At 40.2% G+C, this 27250-nt stretch overlaps 1 protein-coding gene across 5 annotated transcripts in view; it reads left to right on the top strand.

The window, feature by feature from the left end:
* KYNU (kynureninase) overlaps positions 1–23350 on the top strand; it is a 58104-nt gene extending 34754 nt beyond the window's left edge. For all 5 annotated transcript variants that reach the window (XM_057372245.1, XM_057372246.1, XM_057372242.1 and 2 more), the window contains 4 exons: positions 16365–16417; positions 17890–17975; positions 21609–21839; positions 23025–23350. In XM_057372245.1, coding sequence (XP_057228228.1) covers positions 16365–16417; positions 17890–17975; positions 21609–21839; positions 23025–23177 — 523 coding nt within the window. In that variant the 3' untranslated portion in view covers positions 23178–23350. The remainder of the gene's footprint in view (positions 1–16364; positions 16418–17889; positions 17976–21608; positions 21840–23024) is intronic.
* Positions 23351–27250: the final 3900 nt, after the last annotated feature.

The following is a 27250-nucleotide window of genomic DNA, read 5'->3' as shown; positions in this document are numbered from 1 at the left end:
CTTAACTAAATAGAACCATAAAATAGAGTGTTGATAATATTAAAAACAAGTGTCCCAAATCGTGTCTATGAGGCTGTTTAATGTAAAGAGAATATTTAACATGTTCCCTTCGAAATGGATTTTAAATAATCATTGAAGTCTTTGGTTGGTGAGCGAAATCAAAGGCAATTTCAACTCTGTGCCTAATAGCTCTTTAGTAGTGGCATGTTTTCATTAAAATTATATCCACTGGTAAAGCTAGGAAGTATTACATGGAGATCTGTTCTGAAAGACTCGATAATCCATGGAAAAGCTGAGCTATCAACTCAGGTTAGCTGCATTAACAAAAATACCTGTTATTTAAGCCATTATATGGCTATACYCCATCTGTGGATATTAAGAACAGTGAGATTAATACTTTTAATGCACTGACAAATGTAAACATTTCTGGCTGTAATGCTTGAGAAATTGCTGGCACTTCCTTTTATTTTAGCTTGAAGAAGGCAAACTAAATCAGGTTTCAGAGACAAATAATATTATAATAAGCAGCTTTGCTGCACTATGTGCTGGTTKCAGACTGTCTAGACTCCCAGGAGATAACAAAATCACGCTGATAAGTTCTTCTCAGTCACCCAGAACAGAAAACTCATTAGGATGACATATGACCTGTTGTGGGCTGATTCAATCCTTATATGTGAACACTGGCAAAATATTCTRGATATCTGGATATTTCTTCTGGAAAGATTTTTTTTTTTTTTCCCTGCTCCCCTGTTAGCCAGGTACAGGCATTGTTCCCATGGCCACACCTGCCCGTGGGGGTCGCATGGATTTTGGCTGTGGGGAACTGGGAAGATGCTGAACAGTGAAAAATTGTAGAATAGATATAGGTGGAATGAATAAACTATCAAGGACTTTCAGTCTTTTTTCCTCCTTGATGACATTTTGGAACTTTTCTTAGGGTACTTGCTTGGTATTACAAGTGAGRGTTTAAATTCCTGAACCAGCTTCTTCATACATAGTCATTAATTTGTGTACTGAATCTGGRTACTAAATAACATAAATGCAATTACCTACATGGAAAAGGCTTTCCCAGCCTGGGGACCAATTAAGGATATAATTCCAAACTTCCTGCATCGACCCTCTGTGTTATTGAATCACAGTTATTTCATATTTCCCCAGATCTGATCATCACTCATCAAATTGTTCGTAGTTCCTACGTCCCGGTTGCATTACTCTCCTTCCTTTCCTGCCATTTCAGGTCTCCAAATAAGGCACTGAGACAAAGGAGAATTTATCTATGTCAAAGTATTCAATTTTATAGCTGATTTAAATGCAGAACAATTTGCTGCATGTTGTACAGTCAAATAGAGTGGAATTCGGCTGCTCGGGAGGTTGCAGGCTTTGCGCTGTAGCTGCAGTTCTTGGCTGTCATCTGAATCAAGGATGACACCCAGTGGCCACACAAYTTCAGTCCAAAACAGGCACCARCCACTTGTTTCTGTKCTCCTCAGCCCACACACGAGCAGGRAATTAAATCCCAATTCCACTGACACCCTTTTGTCGTTCGGAGTGTCAGAAATACAGTTCTAACTCACGGCCGGTATTGAGTGAATCACTTTTTACCCACCTATATCAATTTCTTTAATTTGTCTCATCCTTCATATTTCCTGCAGGGTATCGACTAGGTAGTTATTTTTATATGGAAATAATCTATTGGGTCTTAATAGAAAAATGTGTGTTTGACCGTAATTCAGAGAGGCAGAACATTTGGCTTTTTCTGTCTGAGGCTGGGATAAAAAAGACTTACCGAAAATAAAACAGCTCAGTCCAAATTTTCAATTTTAAACCCCCCAAACCCAGCTACTGCACAGCCCCAAAGGAATTTAGGTATTTGGGTTTAACTTCCCTTAATTTTGTGAGAGTGCTTTTATCCTGTGCCCAGTTTCAAAAACTGGGTTCCCCTCCAGCTGCTCCCCCCAGATCCTGCTCCCACAACAACAAAACATTTATTTGCTGCTTTCTTTTAAAATGCAACTTGAGAAAGAGTTATTAAAGTATTTCACAGCCTTACCCTCAGTACCTGAGGCCGTGCCAGAGCTGATTTCTGCTTTGGGGCTGCCTCACTGMAAACCTCCACAACCCAAATCTGATSTAAGTCAGCAACACCAYRRCAGACCAAAGGCAAACCWGCCCCACTTTCCTCTTCATGGCAGTGCAAGATTCCCTTAAGGGTTATAAAATTGGCAATTTGTATTTTGGGGAAGGATTTATGCCTGAGGGCAGGGTTTGATCCTTAGATCAGAAGGAAGCTGAGGGTGATACTGACTCCTGTGCTCCTGTCTTGCTTTGTGTCATTGCAAACACCATCCTGCTGCACTGCAAACACCTTGGCTCAGCTTGGCAAGGCTCAGCTTGGCAGGGCTCAGCTTGGCATGGCTCAGCTTTGCAGGGCCATGGTCTAAAGGTGACACATAACCAGCCCAGTTAACATCCCTACCCCAGCATGTGGGCCAGTCCTCTGCCAGTCCCCATCTTTCTCCCCAGAGCAGTAAAACTGAATAAATCTGACAGATATAGGTCTGATACATCCCCATTCTCTCATGATCTCACCTCCTTTGCAGTCTCTCTTAATACTCAAATAGCTTTTTTAATACCTGCTCTATATATCACAATGCAGTATATTCCTGGCTAATGGTATGAGAGTGATTTCTTTATGGGAAGGTTTCAAATAAAAAAAAAAGGGCCTGGAGAGAGCAGAGCTATGAAATACTACTGAAACCAATGGGTCAATGCAGGCTGAGCCTGTGCCACCAGGTTTTCATGTAAGTGATACAGAAAGGAGGTTTCCAGGACATAGAGAGCACTGAAGTGAGCTCCTAATACTGAAATTTTGCTTGTCTGGCTCTTTGGGCTCCAGAAATGTCCCTTTTACTTTTTTTTTTTTTTAAATTTCCTTAATTTTTTTTCTCTCTCCTGAATTCTCCATTTATAGAAAGGATAATTTGAATTACCAAGCAGTTTAGCTGTAATGAAATGTGGATGTTTGTGAGCACCTGGGGGAGAAGGTGCACAGTTCAGGTGCTCCCAGAAGGGTTTTTGCAGCTGTGGRTGTGCAGTGGGCTCAGCTCTGCTGTCAGATGGCAAAAGGGACAGAAGGAAACAAAGCTGCAGAGCCCTGAGACAGTAAAAGTAAGAAAAACTGAGGCACAGTTTAAAGAGATGAAAGGGAAATAAATGTATGTAGAGCAGTCAGGAGAATAATGGATAAACCYTTGCAGAGGATTAAATGAAAACTGCACACAGTTTAGTGTTTAAAATGAAAGGATTTATCAAGACTTTAGCCCACACTAGCAGCAGGTAGAGTTKAAAAATGAAAAGTTTCTGTGATGTGAAGAAATGCTGCATGTGCAGGAAGCAGCTGATGTCCAAAGAACGTGTTGGCTTTTACCACAGAATTTTAAAAAAAGTTTCAAAGAATGGGATGCAAAAAAGGTAAAAATTTCATATTAGCTTTGAGGAACAGAAGGCATCTTCGGGCAGTTTCTTCACAGACAGAGGTGAGACACCAGCTCCTTATCTTAGTCCACTTCCCCTTTTGGTGTCTTGATGCCCCTGAAAATGCCAGAGCACAAACAGCTTCCTGCTACATCTTTACAGAGACCTGCAGAGCGTTTTTGCTTTGAGAGCTTTAACCTTGGCATCAGATAAACAGAGATATGCTACTCCAACTCCTTACACTTTCCCCTTCCCATTTTTCCCAGTCTCTATCGTGCTCCAGTTCAAACTTTCTCTGTCCAGTAATTCTGTTTKGCAAGAGGTTGCTCTACACTTTCTAGGACTGGTAACTCCAGCTGAGTTTTTCTTTATGATTTATAAAGAGATATCACATTATTCTCTTTTGAATTAGCGTCACATAATCCCCAAAATAAAGAGCTGGATTTTCTGTGAAACTGCTGAAAATAACATAATTTGGGAGGAATGTGAGTTGGAAGCAAAGGACAGTCATAAAAGGATTTGAAAAGTTTTGTAGCTAGTGTACTGAAAAGAACTAACGCTGCTCTTGTTTAAAATGCTTCTAGGAATCACAGAATTAAAATAGATGATTTGAGTTGGAAGGGACCTTAAAGAGCATCTCATTGCAAACCCCCTGTAGCAGGGTATGGGCAGGAACACTTTTCCCTATCCCAGGGTGTTCCAAGCCCCATCCAGCCTGGCCTTGGGCACTGCCAGGGATCCAGGGGCAGCCACAGCTTCTCTGGGGACCCTTTGCCAGGGCCTCACCACCCTCACAGGGAAGAATTTCCTTTCTCACTCTGCATCTTCTACTCAGACCTTACTCAGATAATAGGCTGAGATGGTCCATTTCTCATAAACCCCTGGAGTTTGTCCCCTTTGGAGGTTTATCAGAACAGAGCACCTCGTCCTGGTCGAGGAGAGGGTCTGGAGAAGCGATGTAGAGACTTGTAGGGAAGTGAGCTGAGTGCAGCCAGGTGGGAAAGTCRGTGGTGACAGATGGAAGTGAACATCCTGCATTTCCAGGAGTGTTTCTCACTGGTCCTGCTGGACTCAAACTGTGGGCTGATGTAAATAAACTGCTCGTGCAGCGTCCCCCGAGTGCTCAAAGTATCCTGTGCTAAGGTAGCAATGAACTGTTGCTTTGCCAAGGAGATGAGAGCAATTTAGCTCCTTGAGCTAATTTAGAAACCAAAAGTTAAAACCTCCCTTGGGAAGAGACTGTTTAGGAATAAAGCTATCAGCTAATTAGGCTTAATTGCATTGTCTTGGGACAAGTGATTTATTAGGCCAATCTAGACCCATGATGGGCCTGCAGGGGTGTGTTCTCGGATTCACCAACTGCATGGCAAATATCCAAGAGCATTTTTTAACTTTGGAGTGAGTCTCCAGGAGAAAAAAACGAGAGAGGTTAATGYGCACTCACATCATTTATTCCCATTCTTATTTCTGCTTTTATGTGGCTCCCATGATTGTCTCCTTGTTCTCTGTCAAACGTTTTCTCTCTCTCTCTCTTCCTTCAAATCCTCCCTTGTAATTAAGCTGTATCTTTAAGCAATCTTGCCTCTTTTCTCATTAGAAATAACTTTCTTGTTCTTTCCTCCCCYGAAGGTCTTCCCCTTTGTTTTGTCATCTTTGCCCTGGTTGGATTTTCAGGTGATTGTAAAGTTGTGAACTCTGCGTCACCCATGGGATAATTGGGGTGAGTGTGGAAGGAATGCKCTGTTCTCATCCTGAGTTCACTCCCATACGTTTCTCCTCCTGGATGACACTGATGGGACATCTCTGTGTGTGCCCTGTCCCCCTCCCAGCCTTGGCAAAGAGAGGGAGAGGTCTCTGCTCTTTGCAGATTTTCCTTCCCGTGCTCTGATGGTATAAGACACGACAGCTCCAAGGCATGAGAGGAGCAACAGGCTCARCCCATGGAAAGGTGAACACAGCCTGGGGGCGATTCTTGCATGTTTTAGCTATCAAGGAAGGGATCCCGGGGCTCTCCTTGGAGTCTGGGTGGTTGCTGTGATTTTCCCCAGCACTTCAAAGCCCGTGTGTTGTCATCTGCCTGCTCTCTGTGCCTCTGTGTTCCAGTTTCCAGAGCACTTTGCTGTGTTTTGATTTTTCCCGGTAAGACCAAGCAGCAATCTTCCTTCGTGCTGAATGAATTTCCAGAAATAAAACACTTRCACTGGTGTCACACACYTCTAAGAAAAYGGAAGGGAAACCTTCTTYGCCTGCTTCTTTAATAARTCACAAAARGAGGCATTATTTCTACTCTTCTTAKCTATTCACCTGTRTGTTTCTGTAGCCACCTCACAGAACCTTTCTATCTTAGGGAGGAAAGAGTTTATTTTTAACAAAAAATCCTCAAGTAAATTTTCTGCCTTTTCCACTAAGAGCTCGCTTACCTCTGTGCAGAAATGTGCTGGAACTAATGCAATTTKGCATCTGGGATTTCCTGCTGGATGTTGATTCACTGAGTATTTGATCATTTTTCACTTTTTCGACTTCAGAAAATTTTGGAACTTTCTGTGAAGCTTTCCTCCTAAGATTCTCAGTTAAACTTGTAGTCTGCTTATGCCCTTTAAAAATAAAAAAAAAAAAAAAGCACATGCTCATGCTTTTGTATTGGTTCATTAGACCACAGTGGGGAATTGTTTCTAATTTTTTTCCTTATAGAATGTGCTTTGAGATCATGGTCTGGCTTGAAATTACCCTAAGCTGAAAGCACCAGCAAGAGCTTCTCTATTTTTATGCCAATAACAGTCACCAATTTTCTTCCCATTTACATCTCCTGGAGTATATCCTGCAATTCTCAGCCCTGGGTTCAGGTGGGCTTTGGTGCCCAGGATATTTCCCAGAGCTATTCGTGTCCCTGAGCTGGCTGAGCACCTCTCTGGCCCAGCTGCAGCTCTGGGGTCACACAGAGCTCGTTTTGTGATGCTGTCACACACAGCACCTGATCCAAACCATGAGCATTTTCAAAAGTCATTGAAGGTCATTGCCCAGGTTAAGGAAATAATTCAGTCTCATTATTTTTTGCTAAGTTGGCATTCTGGGTTTGTGCATCATGTAAAGTTTTCTTAATTTACTACTTGTGCTTATTTGTTTCCACATGTTCATGGGGTTTTTAGTCCTTATACCCCTCTTTTTCCTGGCTGAACCTTCTTTCCAGCACTCAGCCAGGATAAGGTCTCACCAGGTCAGAAACCTTTTCTTTGGTGTCCCTTAATTAAATCCTTTGTCTCCCTTAATCAAATCTATTTTATCTTGCAAAGTCGAGCAAAGGAGATCCACTGCCTGCTGTCTTTTATTTCTTCCCCAACTCCACATGTCTTTGAACCAGGAGCTTCCTGGAGGCCTTCATGACATACATTGTTCTTGCCCACTSTCTGTAAGCCATCCTTCCTCTCACTTTCCATTTGTGATATTCTTCTTTTCACCCTCTTTGTCACTGCTGGTAAATTTTTACTGTCACAGGGACTGCTCCTCATTTTTCACAGAGTGATTTTCAGTGCTTGCTGGCAGCTGCCTCTCTCTGCCTTCCACTGTGGGGAAACTGCAGGGCAGTTCCAGCCCCAGAGAGCTCACTCGAGGGTCTGAGGAGTGGATTCCAGAGGGGTGCTGGGACAAACACAGAATCTTCCTTTTCCTTTTCCTCTCCCTTGATTTTTGGTCAGCACGACATCAATTCACTGATCTAATCACACAGCCGCAACAGTTTCGGGAAAATGTTAGGTTTTTCTGTCATATGACATGAAAAATAGCTGAAGAATGTGAAGAATTATTTATTACTTTCTTTAGCTGTGTRCAGATTATTGAGAAAAAATGGAATMATTTCCTGCTGTAATCTAGTTTTTCAGCATCACTCTGTTTTCATTGACAATCTTTTGTGAGGACTTTCCAGCAACCCATTGTGAGCAAATGCAGGGAGRTTTTGTCAGTGTGTGTTGAAGGTCAGAGTTGCAGGTTCAGTTGTTTTCTGACAGGAGAATAAGTCCATAAAAATGTCCGTATCTGACAGCTTCTCACCTGTATCTGTTGTGAGAAGAGCCTGGGGCTCCTGGATCCAGTGTTGGACCTCATGTCAAACATCAGGCCTCATGTTAAATCTGTCTGAGACCCCAAAAAACTGTTGGTTTATGTGCTACTGAAAATTTGGGCAACTACAGCCCTGTAAAGAAAGGTCCCTAAGTCACGTTTTCTTGTTTTCTAGTGATGGGTGAAAGTTAACCTTTACGAGGAGAAACTCTGTAAAACAACTCTGAAAGATGCCCATTTCTGTTGTCCCTTAATTATTTCATATCTTAGACTTCAGTTGAATTCAGGATTCATTTCAGCTGAAAAAAGTCCATCTGATTTTTTCTCCTTGAGTATCCCTTGGAGTTAGTAAATGTTTTGTAACACTCTACTGGATTCTGTGGCAAATTTGATGGCACTTGAAACTCTGAATTCAATTAGTTCCAGCCTCTGCCATAAGAAAAAAAAAAAGATCTCATCTAATGTGGATTGTTTCTTGTTTCAGGCAAAGAGCAGAGGTGATAAATTACATTTTAGCTAATAAGGATTCTGCTATGATCACGGTCTTGCATTAATGTTGTGATTACTCTATCCAAAAACAACAAAGACCCAAGGAAGTGCAACTTCCCAGATCTTAAAAATTTTATATTACAGTTCAGTCAGATGTATTTATTATTTAGAAATCTATCTAGATACCCTCCTCTGAAAGATTTATTCAAGGGATTGCAGAGACTGTATAGTTCAGTAAATGCATCATAGGAATCAAAACCATCCAAGTCTTCTTTAAGTCAGAATTCCCATTTAAAAGTAGCTCTAGGAGGGATTGTTGCTTTCACTTGTTTAATTTAATCTATTTGAAACAGCCTAGAAAAAAACTACTGAATTCTTAAAGAATATAATATGCTTTTTTTATCGCTATAAAATAATTGAGAACTATTCAGTACTTTATAAAAATCACTGAGAACTTTATTAATATCTCTATGAGTAAATTGGCTCCCTGCTTGATTTTTAATTTCTGGTGTTAGGCAGAATATTCAATTTCCCCTTACTAAATGTGTGAACATACTGTTGGCTGTATTCCCCCTTTTCATATATCTGATATTTGGCCAGTGAAAGTGTTATATGAGCACTTTGCGATAATAGTTGTTCGTAAGCTGATTTAACAGTTTTTAATTCAACTTCATTAGCCTTAGGGGGTTTGTTTTTTTTTGTGAAATCTTCTCCCAGGATTTAATTTCGCCTCCCATTTTGTCTGCTGTTGGATCATACCTTCCTTTTGSCCGATCATGGCGAATGAAATTATCATCCCTTATCGCCGGCGCCTCGGAGCTTCGGTGGGGAGGCTCCAGAGGGCCCTGATTGGATTGGCAGCATTGCAGCCATTCCTCTTCCTCGTGCCCCCATCACAACAACTTGTTTCCCCGCTCCAAGAGCCAACTCAATCTCCTTTTGTTTTGACCTGGAGGGGTGATATGTCCGGACGTGTTGAAATTGGTGTATTCCCACTTGTGTCGAGCCTGAAAGACTAACAAGGTAAAAATCAATCCGAGAGGAGCGCGCACACCCTCTGTCTGCAAAAACCCACRAGCTGTAAATCACCTTGTGCTCAAACAGCCCAGGATTTTCACCCAAAAGCCTCTCTAATTGTGGCAACAGTTGTGTTAAATCCCCCACCCTGAAGCTCAGGGAGCTGAGAGCTGCTTTYGGAAAGAGGGCGATTATTCAGATCTAGAACTTTCTTAATTCCATCCATTGCTGTTGCATAGTTAAGTGTCATTGTTTAAATTATGAGACTGCTTTTCAGGATTTGGGTCTTTGCTGTTAAAACTTGCTGCTAGGCAGAAAGTGAATTTAGCTATTTTTTAACCAGGACAAGCCTCAAAATAKAGGAGAAAAATTGTCTCCCTTTAGATGGTACTGAAAATGCAAGCCTCTTAACAGAAGAAAAATGTCATGCTATTAGCCTCTAATACAATCACATTACTTTGGTCCTTTGACAAAGTAAAGCCTCATTGATATTAAATATGAAAAGTTACTACTTTCACAGTAGCAACTTTTCATAAGGAGTTTTGATTTTTTTCTACAGAGTTCTAAGAGACTTACCCATTAATAATGTATGGCGCCGCTCACAAGTCGCATATGCTTAATAATTAGGAAACATTTGTGATGAGTTGAAAAGGGTAAGGAAAGCAGCAGAGTGTGTGCAAGTCCTAAACTACAGAAGTCTGAGGCTAATAATTACCTGGGCTTCAAAAGCTTTTCAAATTCTAACAACAGATCCTACTTAAAATTAACAGGCACTGCACAGAAGAGAATAATGAAACAAGTCCAAGCTTACCATTTGGGATAAAGGATATCTAAATAGATATAAGGGAGGGGGGAAAAAAGGCTTTAAATATAGCTTCTGGCAATCTTGGCAAGGTTTTCTGAAGGAGACTGGGAGAGTTAGGTTCGAAATATTGCTGAAGTCTAACAGGGGGAGCTGCTATAACTCTCTTAATCCCCCGTGCAAATCCTACCCTTATAGATATATACTGTGGAGTTACTCCATGGCTGACAGCTTCATGGGTTATGAAGAATTTCACCTGCACAAGGGGGTTAAAATCGTTGAATTCTTGATTTCAGTGATGGAACTGRGAGCTACTTTTCCATTATTCTTTGTTTTGATTAAACAGACCCCTCATCATTTCAAACATCATTTGAAGTATTTTTTTTMTCCCTTCCAGTGAGCTGTCAGCAGGGGAGCCCTGGGTCAGTATGGAGAGGTTGGAGTAGTGTGGAATAACATTGTCCTTCCACTTGGGGTTCGGTTATTGTGAGAATAGCTGTAAATTAAGCAATAGAAATACCAATTTTTTAATAATTATCCTTTTTTTTTCATTAGTGGAAATGCCACTTAAGTGATCTGGATCAAGAATAATGCTACATTCTGAAATGAATAGAAACCTGACACTGGCAACAGTTTTTGAGGGGAAGKTGATAATTTGGAGAAAGGCTGACAGGAGGGGAAAATACCAAGTGCCATCAGCTTTACCTCCAAAAAATATTCTTTCCTTACCTGCATATTAAAATATCCTGTATAAGATGCTCCAAATAAATATTTTTCTTCATCCTTATATGGCCCTCAYTACTAAATATGTGAACACATTTTAACAGATATATTCTCATGTCTCACTGGAGAGTTAGGGCAGTCCTGAGCAGAATTCCTTGAGATGAGGGCTTGAGGCATGGAGAGACCAAATGACTCAACAGTGATCAGACAAGTCTGTGATAGCACAGAAAATTGAAACTCCTTCTCAAACTCCAGCCAGTGAGCCAAAAATATGCCATGTAAAGCTACGAGCAGGTTTTTCTGTTTTCTTAGTTGCTGTGTGTATGTGTCATTCTATTTATTCTGAATTTTGGCATTGAATCCAAAGAAACACAATCATGCTCATGTGCTTGCAATAAAATTAATGCCATAGAAATTAAATTACAACATATAAAAAATGCAATTAGCAAACTGCAATAAAATTAATGCWGAGTAGAATGCAAAGAGTCGAGCCCAGCTGTTGAACCTGGGGATCAGGTCTCTGCTCAGAGGTTGTGGAGAGCTATTTGGAGATCTGGGTGAGAGAAAGGTGGTTTTGGGGGGGTGGGACAATTGTTTCTGTGAGTTTGGTTCTTGGGATTGACYTCTGAGTGCATTAGGAGATGCTCCTGCTGAGCACTGGGTACTTTTCTATCTGTATTGCATTTCATGGAGTCCAGAAAACTGGAGGAATGTACCTCAAAATATGAAATTAAACTTCCACTTGAGCTGCAGATTCATATATGGATGTAAGGCATGCTTAGAAATATTTCTGGGTTTTGAGAGATGATTGTACCATTTGTTGGTTTTGGTTTGGTTTTTTTGTGTGTGTGTTTTTTTTTGTTTGGGTTTTTCTTTTTTGGTTGGTTTTTGGTTTTATTTTTGGTTTTTTTTTAATTTGTTTTTTTTTCATCCTGGTATTTGAAATATGAAAGCTGAGCTTTGGATGCGGCACCAGTGATTGGTACAAGACGTTCTCCTAGGCAGAGGGGTGATGGGCAGACATGGTCAGATGTGGATTGTTCCCAGCTCCAGCCTGGCTCCARCCTCCAGCCTTTCTGTGTTCATTTGTAGTTTAATTTCTAAGCCCTCATGGATGTTAGTGTCACACATTTCCGTTAAAAGAGTGATATTTGAGTCACAATTAACCTCTGTCCTCCAAACTTGTGTCMCCTCATTCTTGTGCCTGTTGTTTGCTTGTCTTAGGTCCTTAGGGTATCCTAAGGAGATTTTGGATGTGCTCTCCAATCAGCCAGGGGTGCCATGGACATGTAGGACTGCAAAAAACTGAACTTAATGATTATTTTTGGCCCTTTCATTCTTTTCCCTGCAAGAGGCTGCCTTTGCAGACATAATATCTGCCTAGCTCTGTGTAATGAACTTAGGGAGCAGTGACAAGTCTCATTAACTCCTCAGAGCTGATTCTTTCTCAGAGCTGGAACAGCAATATGAAAAAAATCAAACAAATCTTTGCCAACACCTGGATGCTTTTGCAAAATTAAAGCAATGTGTGAATGAAGAGCTTAGCTGCCACCCAGAAGTTGCATCAGCTGCTTTGAGGACASAGCCTGCCCCAAAACTGCCTGTTTATGATTTAGCTTAATCCATCCTTTCATAAACATAACAAGCTTTGCTGGTATATGCTCCTTATATAATCTAAATAATGACTATGAAAATTCCAGTTCGCTTTGTGACCTGATAAGAGAGAGGAGACAAACTCATCTGTGCCCAGGGAAGCTGGRAGATGTAAAATCAAGTATTACAAATTTCACACTGTATTCCTGTAGCTTTTCAGCTTGCCTTCCCCTGGATGTGAAATGATTATCTCRCACAATATAATGACAGGATAGTTGCAGCACATTGCTGGAATTGTAAAAGCTGGGCCACATTAATGGTATTTCCCTGTTTTCTGTATCACTCCTCAAGAGTTTCTTTCTCTCTTTGTCGCCGAGAAGGGAAATGAGACCTGTGTTGCTCCAGGCTGTAAATTATAAATGAGTAGCATGATCATCCGTAACGCCGAAGCAAAGGTCAAAAGAATGTTTTTTGTATTTTTTTCTGTGTTCCTTAACTGGATCTTCTTTGATGTTTACACTGCACATTCATCATGATCATTATGTCCCGCACTCCTGCATCATTAATGCAGCTACAAACGAGATGACTCAAGTCATGAACAGCCACTGCTTCAGCCTAATGCAGACAGATTTGAARGAGGAAAATGAGCTAAATAAAAATACTTATTGAAGGGATTGTTCCCTGGTGTAAACGTCCCTAAAGGGAGTATGACTAAATAAGAGGATGCKGTTCCTTTCTGCAGTCATTTTCCAGCCCAGCAAACCTTTGTTCATTGATTCGTAAAACAAGAGCACATTTTGGAGTAAAATATGGTATTTGAAAACCTTTCAGCAATATTTCATTATATTCTTACCCTTTTCATGGAACTGAGCTAGTAGCATTTTGCTTTAAATTTTATGTGGTGCATGTCAAAATTCCGTGCAAAGACTGGAAAGCTGCAGAATTCCCTGGGAAAGTCTCAGTGTTATCAAACCATGAGGACACAGGCRAGGTTGGATGGGTCCTTGAACAACYTGGTCCAGTGGAAGGTGTCYCTGCCCATGGCAGGGGGTGGAAAGAGATGATCTYYAAGGTCCCTTCCAACCCAAAMCACTCTAAGATGGTTTTATTTGAGGCATAGAATGGAACAATGTATTTCAAAAGTTATTTTTTAGTAGAAGTGGGTTTGTAAGAACAAGCTCACCTTGCAGAAAAATCCACAGCTAACGTGACATTAATTTACTCTCGTTTTTGGCATGATTTTTCAATGCGTTTCATCTCTGTTTSCTCCAGGATGGAGAGTTGTTCTCTATGGAGGTGTTCCAGGAGCGACTCCACTGAGCAGCCTTGGGAGGCTGCTGGGGGTACCTGGGACTGGCAGCAGAATGCTGCAACCACCACTCATCATGGCTGGGATAGCAATTTTGATTAGTGATGTGTTAAAACAAGGGCTCAGTCGGGATAAATTTGCATTTTTAAATTTATACTGGAACATTTGCTMAATTAGACCTTTATCTCCTTAGACRCTGATTTTTAACACACTTCCCACAATGGATTTTATCTGCCATGGGAAGCATGTAACTTGACAGTMCCATTGCTGACATGTTTAAGGTGTTTTTAACCACAAGCACATAATATATGGCTTTTCAGAGCCTTCCACTTTATGCATTTTGCCAAAAGTTATGTTTTGGAATTAAGAATCCATTTAGATCTTGGTGCCTTTGTTTCTGAAGCAGGAATAGTTGAAATGGTGACTGCAGTTCAAAATGCTCACTTTGCATGCAGAGTAACAACTCCTTAATAAGAAATTTTACTGCAGTAAGTTAATGTGCAGTTTTATTGCCTATTATTTTTAGTGAGCATTTATAAAGCGTTATGTTTGGGGTTTAACACCTTAGCTCTTTCCCATCACAACAGGTTGAAATTTGGCATAGCGGTGGCAACCTTCATTTCAGAATTTTCACAGAAAATTGTAAACAGCAAATTGCTGTAATTTGTGAAGATTTTGCTAATTTCCACACTTTGAAGCCTGTCAACTTAAATGTCAAATAACGTGACATCCATATGGACCATTAGATCAATGAGAGTGTAGGACCAGAGCTGCCTCAAAGTGCACATCCTGCAGTGACACCTCTGAAGTTCTGGAACAGCCAAAAGAGAAAAAAATAAAAAAGAGAAAAACAAATTGTCAGATTATGGTAGGAAAGGGCAAGACAGCTAAAACTGTCTTTAAAAAAAAAATCATTCTGTCATTTTGGAAAAGTTTCGAAATTTCACTTTCCAAGTTGCCTCCGTGGTGYTGCAGCTGAGATCTGGGTTGAAGCCAACTTCAGAATTAGCGAGTTGTGAGCATTCAAAGTGCAACCAGAGAGCTTTTCATCAGCCCTGATCTGGGTAAAGGTCTGATTGATCTGTATTTGTCTTTGATTTTCGGGTGTGGTACAAGTAGAATGTAGTATTGGTTCCTCCTTCTCACAGATTGTTAGTCCAAATGTTTTATTTCTCATGGATTCTTTCTTTCCCATTTAAAACTTTAGAAATTCATGGAATTTTGCACCATTGCTATCAGTAGATTGTTGCAGTAACATACAATATTCAGGGTTTACAGTACGATGTTGTCTATATATTCTCAAGTTCCTATAAAATATCTGAAATATCTTTTATGATTCGAGGCATCAGTAACRGAGTCACTCGGGCAGAGGCTCCGTTGTACTTTATTTGGGGTGTGCTCATTTTGGCAACCTAATATCTCATTTAAAATGGATGTATATTGCACTATTAATTTTCATGGGTCTTAGAATAATAAAAACATCATGCAGCAATAAAGAAAAAAGYGTGCCTTTTCTGTAGACCCTCTGTTTAGATGCAGCTCAGAGCCTCTCACAGAAGTAAACATAAAACCTGCGTTGTTACACAGAAATACGAAGTACTTTATTTTACACTCTGCAGTATCTGTATAACAAGTTTCTAACTCAAATGTGGTCTTAATTCTGCAGAGCTCAGCTCTTTTAGCCAAACTGCAAAATGCTCCWTCTTTAGAGAGGGGCCGTGACTTTTTTTTTTCCCTGTTTACTTCCAGGCAGGCTGTTCTGTGACTTTTACTTATATAGATTTTTTTTAATCATTACAAGTTTTACCAGGCTTCACTCCTTACAATTTTGCTGTTTGGCAGAGGCAAAACTGAGTAAAACCTTGGCAGAAATGGTGTCCAGTATGTCCAGWCCTGCAGAGCTGAGAAGTTCAGGAAGGAGTCTGTGATGGTGACTTCTTGATATGTGATAATATTGATATAGGAGGAATCTCCAGTAGGACTGGCAGTATTTATCACTGTGTGCTGAGGGGAGATGGGGAGACACTCCTTGATTCTGCAATATTGGTTTTATCTGCAGTACCCTGGGCAGTAGGTGATCCAGTACATCCAGCTGCTTTGGAAAACTGTTCACAGTTTTGTCCTCGAGCAAATTTTTCATTAAATATGAGTTAATAATGTAGTGTCATAGTAATATCCAAGCTCAGACTGTTATTTTTTAAAAAATTGTTTGGGGTTGTTTTTGTTTTTTTTTTTTTTTTTTTGGGTTTTTTTTTTTTTTTTTTTTTTTTTTCTGGAGATTATCTCAAAAAAGCAATATCGCATTAAACTGGTTCGGGTTTTATTTTAAAGGAGGTTTTTTGAATAGTAAGTTTAGTTCAGGAGGAGAAATGTGTATGCAGAATTCACACTGGTCTACAGTAAGGACAAGGCAATGCCCCCAGAATTCTCTTTCCAAGGTCCTGTTGTCTGTCTGCTGTTCATCAAAAAGTCCTTTTCCTGGTGAAAATAAGTCAGATTTTATAACACCTTTTAGCTTTCAATATTCATTAAACTGAGTTTAAGAGAAGGGGGAAAATGGTTTGAATTTAATGCTTTGGAACCAAACAGTGGAAATGTTTCTGTACTATTTTTTGTTTTGTGAAGTAAATTCAGAGAAAATGGATATTGTTAAAATCAATAGTTAATTGAAAGATGTGGTGTGTTTTATCATTTGCAGTAAAAGAAAAATTCTCAAATGGTAATGTTAAGTTTTTAGTGCTAACTCTTTATAGAATTTATTGCAGTTTTATGTCATTAATAGAAATAAAATATAATATTAGAAACATATATTGCTTAGCCTTATATAATTCCTRACTTTCAAATCTAAATTAAAAGATATTATATTAAGATTTCTATTAATTTGTTTTCTTTAAAAAACCTTAGGCTAATCGGCTGGTGGGGTCATGACTTCAAAACACGATTCCTCATGGAAAACAGTATGTACTTGTGCATTTTCAATTTTACCTCATTTGATTTATTTATACATTACCAACTTCACTTTTGCAGCAGTCTGAGGAGAAAGGACAGAACTTTGCATTTCCTCATTTTTGTTTAAGGCATTTGGCTAAAACTCATCCCAAATATCTTATGCAATGGACTTAATAAATGTTGGAATAAATTTATGTATGGGCACACAGGTTTGACTGTCTGCTCCTAGRCATTTTGCTGCAAAACCTTCAAAATGCAGACACAGAATATGGATGAAACTTTGAAAGTATCTCAGTGAATTAAATTCCTAAGTCTCTGAGGAGAGAGGATCCTCTATCATTCACGGGGGTAATACCTTTCTTCAGGATTAGTTCCACTGGAATTAATGAGAAATTATATAAACAAAGGTAAGGCAACCTGACTTAAGTTGTGAAWTCCCACTAATATTTTGGCATTTCCAAATTTCCTGCACTGGAGAAGGATGGGTTGTACGACAAAACCACACCTGCTCTGAAGCAGTGTTTATTGTCCCAACAGAAAATGAGGATTCCTTTCCAAACCTGACAGCTACTCTGCTCAGCTCCAGTTTAAACTGTGGCAGAGAGAATATCCTGAGGGATCAGGACGAGCAAGGAGCTCTTTGGTTTGATTGGCTGTTTAGTTTTTAATATATTTTTAATTTTCCGTGGCAGCGCCTGTTGATGCAGCTTTGGCTGGAGAGCACCTCTCTAATAGCCTCAGTCTGCTCTTTGTTTTCGGACCAAATGCAAGAGAGTGGCACTGTGGAAAGCCAGCAGGAGACACAAATTGCCTTGAAACACTATTAGAAGAAGAAAAGCATTGTTTATTTGTTTCCATGAGCAGTTTACAGGGGAGAAGTTGGGCGTTAGAAAATGCGCTGTGCGCGAAAAGCCTTTCCTGYGCCGCGTCCTCCCGCTCCGGTGCTGGAGCATGAAATATGAACGGTGACACGGAACTTACAGCRAGGCTTTGTAGATTTATTAAATAGATTTGGTGAGATTTCACAGCCCAAAGTCTAGGCAACTCCTCTGCGTGGCCTGAAGCTACACTTAGCTGCATATGCAGCCTCCCCTGTGTCTCGTCAGCTCAATAAAGTTCAGGAACGTGATTCCTCGCTCCGCGTGAGCGTGCCTCTGCTGACTTGGAATTTCTCTGCCTCGTGCCAGCCTTAAAAGAGATTCAAGTGTAAAGGTGGTTTTAACACACACCATTTAAACAAATTAATTGCAGTCCTCTGGTTCCCATGAAGCTGCTAATGAGGTCTTCTGCTGGATGAAATTGGGCTTCTCTCGAAGTTAAAAGTATTAGCTGGGAATAGATTACTATTTCCTTTTAATGACCGATTCCTACGGGCCACATTAGGGAAATATTTTATTGCGCGAGGACAGACTTCAAGATAAGGTCCAATCCATTAAAATGAAGAAATCAAAAACACTAATATAAGTTAYTCATTTTCCAGAATTACAACTAAGTGAAGGAATTAATGGATTCCGGTTATCRAATCCTCCAATTTTACTGGTCTGTTCTCTGCATGCCAGTTTAGAGGTAAGTAATTGCTTTACTTTGAGCCTGAATTTAAGCGTATAAAAATGTTTAATGAATGGTACGTGCATTATTGCTGTCTCCCTTAAAGAAATCTGTGAAATATTTGAAAATTGAAGGGGAGAGGTAATGAAAAGCAAACAAAATTACCCCAGCAACCATAAGAGACCAAGGCCTTTAATGAATATACTCATCTCCCCACATCTCTCACAAACTCTGYTGGAGGAACCAGAGTTGGACCCAGGATATTTGAGGTTTGCACCTCCAAACCTGAGCTCTAGGACTGTTTGTCCTTGACTTTAGGGGCTCAGTACAAACAGCACCTTTATCCTGTAGAAATATTCAGGGCTCAAAATCACAGAATAATTGAACTTGGAAGAGATGTCTAAGATTCATGAAGTCCAGTGTTGTGTCAGTACCACTCGTGGGAAGGAGGATTCTGCTCAGCATCTCCCTGCAAAGGAATCATGCTGGTCTGAAAAATTGCATCCAGAGCTGCTGCTTCATACATTCCACAAGCAAAGAAGACTTACATCCTTTAGGAATGAAAGTTATGTTGCCACTGGGTGTCCTGGAGTCTCAGTTGATCCCAGTGGCTCAGGGAACCTGTTCTCCCTATGGTTACAAAGAGAAGAGACAGAAGCTGTCTACAAATGTTACCTAAAACAGGAATTCATGAGTGTGGAATAAATCCAGACTGTCTTTTCTTCCACAGAATCATTCATTTCTGGTGGTTGAAGGAGCAGAGCCTCATCTCTGAGCTATCAGTACAAATCCCTGACAGAGTGCTGCAGGAAGGGCTGTCCTGTCATACAGAGTTAATTCCTCCTTTTCTCTGAAGGTGTGACCCCTATGCTGAAAGCCTCTGATCCACRTTGGAGAGCACAGCTCATCCCTGTTTGAGGGCATGGAACTGTTCTCCAAACACAAAAATACGTTTTTCATATTGGAATTCCAGCATTTCTCTTAAAGATGGTTCACCCCTGAAATCAGGACTCTGGGTCTCTGTGGCTCAAAGGGGTGGTGTTAACTCAGATTTTCCTGCTGTATGTTCTGTTATTTCCTGCAATATGTTCTATTATAAAATCTTCCTTAAGCTGGTTTTTCAGGCAGCCTTGGATAGCAAGGTTTTGCCACCAGCAGAAATGGGAGAAATTTATTTCTGCTTGGCATTCTGTTAATTTGAGTAGAATGGCTGAGCTGATGCTGGAACAAAGAGCAGTGTCCATACACTGTACACTTTTCTGTATTTATTGTAAAAACAGCATCTTAAGCAAACAAAGTCAGAAAATTGCCAGTCGTGCTCTCTCCATCTTACATGCAACGCTGAAGGACTGCAAAGGGCACAGCCATGCTTCTTGTTCCGCCTGATAATTTGTTATTTTTTCAGTCCTTAAACATCCAATATATTGTTTTAAACTTTATGTGACCTTGGAGATAAGCTGCAAGCTATTCTGCCATGACCCAGATTGTCAGTGCTCGGGTTTGTGTGGGCTGCTGTCATTTAGCCCACTGCAGGGAGCCTTGAACAATGAGGGCTGAGCCGTTTCCATCGCCTCCCCTTTCCCTGCCCACATTACCTTTTGGCACAGCCAGGATTCCCCAGTGCTAATTGCTCTAATACAGTGGGAAACAGAATGGTTTTCATGTCTGGCAAGAGATGGCTGGTGAAATTGCATGCCACCTTCACTGGGACACATTAAGCAGAAGGCAGTGTTTCCAATGGAAACAATGAAAACGGCAAGTGTTAATGGATGTTATTCCTCAATAATGCTTAAAGTGACTRTTATGGCAGTAGCTGCTGCCTTTTATGGAAAAAAGGGGAGTGCTCTACAGACACATTTTAAAGACCTTTTTCGAAAAATGTCACCCCRGAGACCGAATATTCCTTGCACAAAGCCTGTGGAAACAGATTTTTGCACGCAGCCTAAGGAGGTCCATCCCTCATGCTCCTGMAAATCCTGGAGGAACAGGAGGCAGTCCCTGTTTTCCGTCTGGTAATGCCCTGAACAATCCTGGGTCAGCTCTGCCTGCCTGGGTGAGGGAAGCATCTCGAGGATTTCGTTGACCGGCAGGTGCTGGGTGCTGGTAGCCCGGTGCCTGTCACATTTATCTCCTTGCAAAGATACATCCATATTCCACTTCACAAACACAGGTGCAGGGGTTTTTGGTTTTGTGCAGCATCTAGTGATAGCATCAGGGAGGGACACGAGGGATGTTCTACAAAAGAATGAAATCTGGACGCTGCTGGAAACCAGCTGAGTGGGATTTCTCAGGTACCTCTCTATAAATTCTTCCAGGTTATGAGTAATCTTAAAATTGTTACTTCTCCAGTGTGGAACASTGATTTCTTGAGGGTGAAGATGATGGATTTTCATGCAGGGCACTGCCTTGCCTCTGATATGCAGCTGCAGTCAGCCCATGAACACTGCTGTGATTGGAGGTGGCTCTTGGGCACTTTTGTGTCTCTTATCTTCTCATTTTCCCCTGCAGCTCATTCCATGGCAAGAAGGAAAGGGAGGGTTTGAGGAAGGCAGGGGTAAATTGTTTCTGGGGTCACATATTCCATTATTCCCTGTAACAAAGCCTTTCCAGAGTGAAGCAGGAGCTCTGCTCACCTTCTGCTCCCAAACCACTCTGCCACACTGATTGCTCTTGTGTGGCCAAACAGCACGGACATTTTCAAGCATTTTTGCACATCTTGTGATATTTTTGAGTTTCTGAAACTYACCAGTTCTTGTAGCTATGCACACAGAGCTATTAAACAAGAATTCAGTGATTTATTTTTTTTCCTTCATGTGAACTAGGGGAGAGAGAGGGCCTGTACAGGATTTAAAGTGGTAAATTCAGTATATTAGTACACATTTTGTGCTTTCAAACACAAGGGTTTGTACACCAGTCATGATATTTTAGTCCTGGTCCTTGGATTTTGTCAGTATAATCATTTCGTTTGGAAAAGGCCTCTGAAGTCATTGAGTCCAGCCACTAACCCACCACTAAACTGTCTCCCCACAATTTTGTGGTTTTTTAAACACTTCCAGGGACGATGATTCCACCACTGCCCTGGACAGCATGTTTCAATGCTTGACCACTCTTTTAGTTAAGAAATTCTTCCTGATATCCAACCTAAACCTCTCCTGGTGCAGCTTTACCTGTTTCCTGTTTTCCTATCAATTTTTCCCTGGGAGATGACACCAAACCCCACCTGGCTACACTCTCCTTTTTCAGGAAATTGAGAGACTAAGAAGGTGTGTGTTTGAGGTACATACAAGGGAAAACTCTCGTGATATTGAGTTTCATGCAGCCCTGTTGCATTTACAGAAGATTTATGGATTCTCTTCAGACATGCAGAGGAACTCTCTCAGCCAACTGGTTTTGTGTGCAAGTTCTTTTATGCAGACATGGATGTGAATGAAACTTTTTAACAGTAGGMACAAATGTCTTTCATTATCTCAAGCATAATATTATCCTGTGTTTTCAAAAGCCCAGTCCTGTCATGTTTATGTAAAATRTCTGTCTGCTGTTACTACTTGATTCCAGTGATAATGTGCAGAGAGATCTGTCACACCTTTCTTTATTTGCTTTTCATTTTCTACGGCAGCACATTCTCATTCTAATGATTCCAAACCATTGCAGGTTTTTAGTCAAACGACAATGAAAGCATTGAGGAGGAAATCCATTCTACTCACTGGTTACTTGGAATACCTGATAAARCATTACTACAGCGAGGACAAAGCAAACCCAGAGAAGCCCTTTGTAAGAATAATCACACCGTCTCGGATTGAGGATAGAGGATGCCAACTCACTCTGTCATTTTCCCTTCCCATCAAATCTGTGTTTAAAGAGCTGGAGAAGAGAGGAGTAGCTGTGAGTAAATCAAACTTCATCTTCTTAACAAGTAACAAAATATTAATTTACTTTTATTCAAATGTAGTTTCATATAAGGCAAAAAACCCACTAGGACTGATGACATTTTCTTACATCTTCAGTTTTTTTTCTTGTGCAAGCAATCAAATATGGAGAGTTATTGTACAAATTATTTGTTAGACTCTATATTACCCTTTCATTGTTGACCTGTCTCCAGTAGCTCTGGAGTCACTGCTGAGGCTGGAGCAGTATCTTGGGTGAATTAGGATGGGAGGCACAACCACAGATGTACATGACAAGGAGCTCTGAACCTCCATCAGCCCCCTCCTTGATCCACAAATGGCCAAAAACTTTGTCAGGCAAGGAGGTGGAGCAGTGGAAAAGCTGCCATTTCCTTAGAGATGTTTTTTTAGCATCAGAAACAGAAGTCACGGAGCAGAACTTCCATAATGGCACAGTTACCATCGAGCACTGCTCTGAAAGAATAAAAGTGAAATTTAGAGCTGTGTGAAATTTGGGTGATTCAGATGTGCTGGGAGGTGGGGCTGATAGCATAATGCCATATAAATGAGATATCAGCTTTATTTCTGCTGGTGCCTTGTCTCCCCAAAGGACACCTCTYTAGGTTATGTGTGCTGCTGCTCTGRTGCTGCCAGGGAGTTCCAGGAACTGCTGCTTTTAAGAGGCCACGGGGCCTCGTGCTGTTGGCTTGTCTTTGCAATGCAGTGACATTTTTCAAATAGGAGAGATTATTATATTCAGGAAAATGTTCAAAATCACAGAGAGTGGAAGAAAAATACTGCAATGCCCGTGCCATTACTTGTACCTTTAGAACAAGACTCTCTCACATGCTGGAATAGTTATTTCTGTTTTTTGTTTTTGTGTTTTTGTTTTTTTTTTTAATCATCTGTGTGCCTTTTTACCTCTGGGTTGCTATAGGCACTGAAGTGAGTTTTGGGGATACATAGCTGAGAGCTTTGCATCATTTTTTTTCAGGCAAAACACTACTATTCTTACAATAATGCTCCTCACTGTAGTTCCTTGAGGATCCCAAAGTTTTTACACGTGCTTCCTTGTCAGTCCAGTCATTCTTCCTTGAAGGCAAGCGTGGCATTTAAAAATACAGCCTGACAGATAAACATGAAGTGACCTGAATTTACTCAATGTTCCCTCTCTGTTTTGCAGTGTGACATGCGAGAACCAAACGCTCTTCGCGTTGCCCCAGTTCCTCTCTACAATTCTTTCCGTGATGTGCACAGATTTATTGAAATCCTGGGATCTGCAATTACATCTTCAAAACAAACAGCAAATAATACTGGGCTATCTGCTTCTTATTGATGGCTCAGCTGTATCTTTTAATCTATTTCTGACTAAGATGCATTTATCCTGCTGAGCGATTCTTTGCTTCAAGTAGACCGAGCTATATCCCATGCAATTTGCAAAAAAATGACTGTGCTTGAATAGTTATTTACAACAGACATAGTTTTATTAAAGCTCATATTTCCACTCTGCTTTGACTTTGACTTYATGAATTAGTATGCTTTGTATATTTTAATGGGGCTTTTCTTAAACATTTTATGTAGTTTTATTACATTAGCTTTGAGAAGCATGGAAGAATTCCTATCAACTAGAGCAGGGATGGAAAAAAAAATCCCTTCTTTATTATAAAAATTATGCATAATAAAATGTGGAAAATAGACAAATCACCAACTGTTAAAAGATACAGTGCAATTTACATTTTTAATTTGGTAATTCTATTTAAAGTACAGGGTATACTTGAAAAGTAAAAGTTGAACAATTACTTGTTTCAAAACTCCTAGCTGCTGCACACCGAGCTTTTCAAAGGGCCGATATTTCGAAATTCTGGTTTAATAAATGATTTATTGAAGAGTGAGTTTATACTGCAGATGCCTTCTTTGGTGTGATACAGTTGGCCAAAACTAAATGTTCTGTCTTTCTAGGTAGTCATGCTGGAGAGGARGAGCTGGAGAAGGCTGAGAACAGCTGTAGAGCTGTGCAAGGCAGCGTGAAGGGCTGTAYGAGCACTCCCTGCAGCTTTAGTGAGGCTTAGTTTGGATTAGGCAAAATGAACCCTGAGCTCTTTAAGCAGCAGCAAAATATCTCATTGTTAACTCACCGTGTGGCCCGAATTTTTACAGAGATTTTCACAAGGCAGGCAAGAGCCATGTAGAAAAACTGCTTACATTTCCCCAGCTCTTTATCCAAAGTTGTTTTAAGGCATGAATAACACCTTGCCATAACTGGCAATTAAGCCCTAAAGTCTGTRGCTGTTTCACACAGCCTTTTCCAAGAATCAGCTGGAACTTCCTCTCTGATGAGATTCAAYGTGTCTGGTTTTTGGTGTGAAACACTTAGAAAATTGCATCCAGTGGTGCTTTCAGTATGTGAAGGGGGCCTGTAAAAAGATGGGACAAACTGATGTGATGGGACACGGGGGGATAGCTTTAAACTGAAGGAGTATTGATTTAGTTTGGCTACAAGAAAGCAGATTTTTACAATAAAGGGGGTAAAAAAAACCTGGGACAAGTTGTTCACAGAGAGGTGTGGATGCATCCCTGGAAAGATTCAAGGCCAGGTTGGATGGGGCTCTGAGCAACCTGCTCCAGGGAACCCTGCCATGCCGGGGGGTTTGGACTAGATGACCTTAAACAGGTCCCTTCCAACCCAAACTACTCTGATTCCACGATAATTCTCTTTATTTTGCTTAAAGGGTGAGGAAGGATTTTGGAGGGAATGAGAACGACCCCATTTTTGCTCACTGTCACTTTTACTGGTTGAAATTTTCACACCCTTAGAGCACAAGGAAACCCAAGGGCCTTCAGAGCCTCTACCTGTACTCCAAAATCCCCCAAAGATGTGTCATTTTAAAATCCTAGCAGCAGTAATGCCTCTTTCATAGATTGTAAAGCTGAAAGAATCTGCAAACWGAGCATTTGTTGGTATTTTTGTCACTTGTGAAGAGTAAGAAGAGCTTTTTTAACCAGAATATTGCTATAAAGAATAGCACAGGGGTTTTAATCAGTTGGAAAGCTCAGTTTCACTCAAGGGGTTCTGATTACACTGACGTCATCTCAGTTCAGCTGAGCCTGGATCCTTGTGTWGCAGACCAGGTATCTGTATTTTGTGGGTTTATTTTTATCCTTGCACCTGCAGCTCGATGATTTTATCTGTCAGGTGACAGGTTCTTAAAAAGGGACTTTTCTCCATAAAGTGAAAGTTGATGCAAAAACACTGAATATAAAACTGTGCAGGTCCACAGTGCTGAAAAGGGGTTTAACTTGGAGTCAGGGCCTTGTGTATCAGTACCAAGAGCCACTTCTGTCTTCCTTATGAAGTTAATATAAGCTTAATATAAAGCTTAATATAAATCCAGATCTGGATCTAGGTCACATTATCAAATCTCTTGTTCTGATATCAGCTCAAATCCCAGAGGAGTAAGAATCTCAAGATCTTTTTCTAAATAGCAGCTGGACCTCAGGTTTGGACGAGCTGCCTGGACGGTTATGGGAAGATAAACTGTTTTTTGTGAAGTTTGAGATCCTGCATTTAATTCACAAACTGTGAAAATAATGTTTTGTGTCTCTGGCTGAGGAGAGTGAACCAAGTAGCAGGTAAACTACTAAATATRTGCAGTTCAGATTAATATTAAATATTTGAGAGTATATTTTACTATCATTTCAGACTAGAGATACAAATACTGACTTTAAAAATAAGTATTTGTCTTCATTTGATTGATTTGATTAAATTCAGTGCATCGGAACTCACTTATTTCAACTTTTCTTGGTTACCCTCTCTTTTTTTACCAGTGAGCTGTGATGATAAGCCTGAAAGCTCCTTGCATTTATAGGCAGATATATAAATTCAGAAAATTGATTTCCAAATTGGGAAGGAAGGCTATACTGCAGTTTACTCATTTTCCTGAAAGAAAATTGCAGCATAAGCACCAGTTTCACATGGTCTTTCCGTACTTGAATGAAAAGTTTTGCAAAATGAATAATACTGAAAGTTAACATTAGGTGTCAGTATTTTACATATTATTTAGCAAAAGAATATCAAGTGAAAGAGCTTCTGTGGAAAAATATAAGAATRTTACAGTCTGCTTTTTCAAATGCTTTAAGTTATCACAGTTAGAGTAATATCAGAAATAATTATGTATGAAATAATTAATTGTATATACCCCAATGTTTCTTGCTAGTTACATCTCTGATTTAAAATTCAATATTGAAGTACCACTGCTTTCTAATTGTGATAACATTTCATTCTTGGATTGTCTGAAGAAATTACATTTTTCAATTTGATCTGCAGGACATGAGGATTTGTAGATGGCAAAAAACTGATTCCCAGGTAGAGTGAGAAAATGCTTACAAAACAAAGGCGAATGTGAATATGTAGATTCCTAGTTGTGTGTGAACTTTTTCAGCACAAAAAAAAATTAAAGCAAACAGAACTCTTAAGCTCATTGCAACTGTTGAAAATATAAGGGAAAAACACTATAGGATCCATTTGTGCAATTTGAACCCTGGTTTGCCACAGGAGCACCAAAGAGAAGGCAAAGTCTTCTTTCATGAGCAGAAAAGAAAATGCCTTTGTTTACCAAAAGAGCAATATATTCTGAGGAAAAAAAAAAAGCATAACTTAATAATATTCTCATCTGAGTTTGTGGCATGACTGAGAATGAGAAGGATRTGGCCCATTTGGAAAGATTAAGACCCAAAATGTTGGAATTCCTTGGTCTCACTAATACAGAACCCACCTTGATTTTGTTTTACCAGCAAATTATTATACATTGGTAGATAAAGCAAGAAAGATGAAAGGAGAAAGAAAGTRTGGAAGATACTAAAACAAAATAATTAACTTTTTAACCCATGTTACATCTTCCCAAACAGAACTGGGTACAGGTGGGAATTCCCTGTGAAATTCYAGCCCTGGGGCAGGGATGGGTTTGGTTGGGTTCCCAAAGGTGAAAAATCAGCATTTAGGGCTAAATCCACACAGGGCCCTGACAGGATGTGTTGATATAAAAGCAGCAACATCAATATTTTATTTTAATACTTCTCCCTGAGCCACAGAATCACTGAACTTATAAAAGACCTCCAAAGATGATCGAGTCTAACCACGAACCCAGCACTCCAATTTCACTCTCATAATGCAGACATGGCTGAGGGAAGTGTGTTATTTCCTACACACACCCATAAAACACAGTTCAGAGGGAGCTGACCTACTCAGAGACCCCCAAAAGCCTCTGCAGGTTCCCATCTGGGCRCTCAAAATGATGAAAATATCTTTCTGAAAAGCTGCTCACTCTCAGAGACCAGCTGAGAGACGGTTTTGCATCGTAAGCTTAAACTTTTGTCAATATTTGTGAAATATATTTAGACAGCTTATTCAGA

This window comes from Malurus melanocephalus, unplaced genomic scaffold (assembly GCF_030028575.1).
Source record: "Malurus melanocephalus ecotype Western Australia unplaced genomic scaffold, MMel_1.1 scaffold_167, whole genome shotgun sequence".
In the NCBI taxonomy this organism is placed as follows: domain Eukaryota; kingdom Metazoa; phylum Chordata; class Aves; order Passeriformes; family Maluridae; genus Malurus; species Malurus melanocephalus.
Note: the sequence above shows the minus strand (reverse complement) of the source record. Positions and strands in the feature narration are given on the sequence as shown.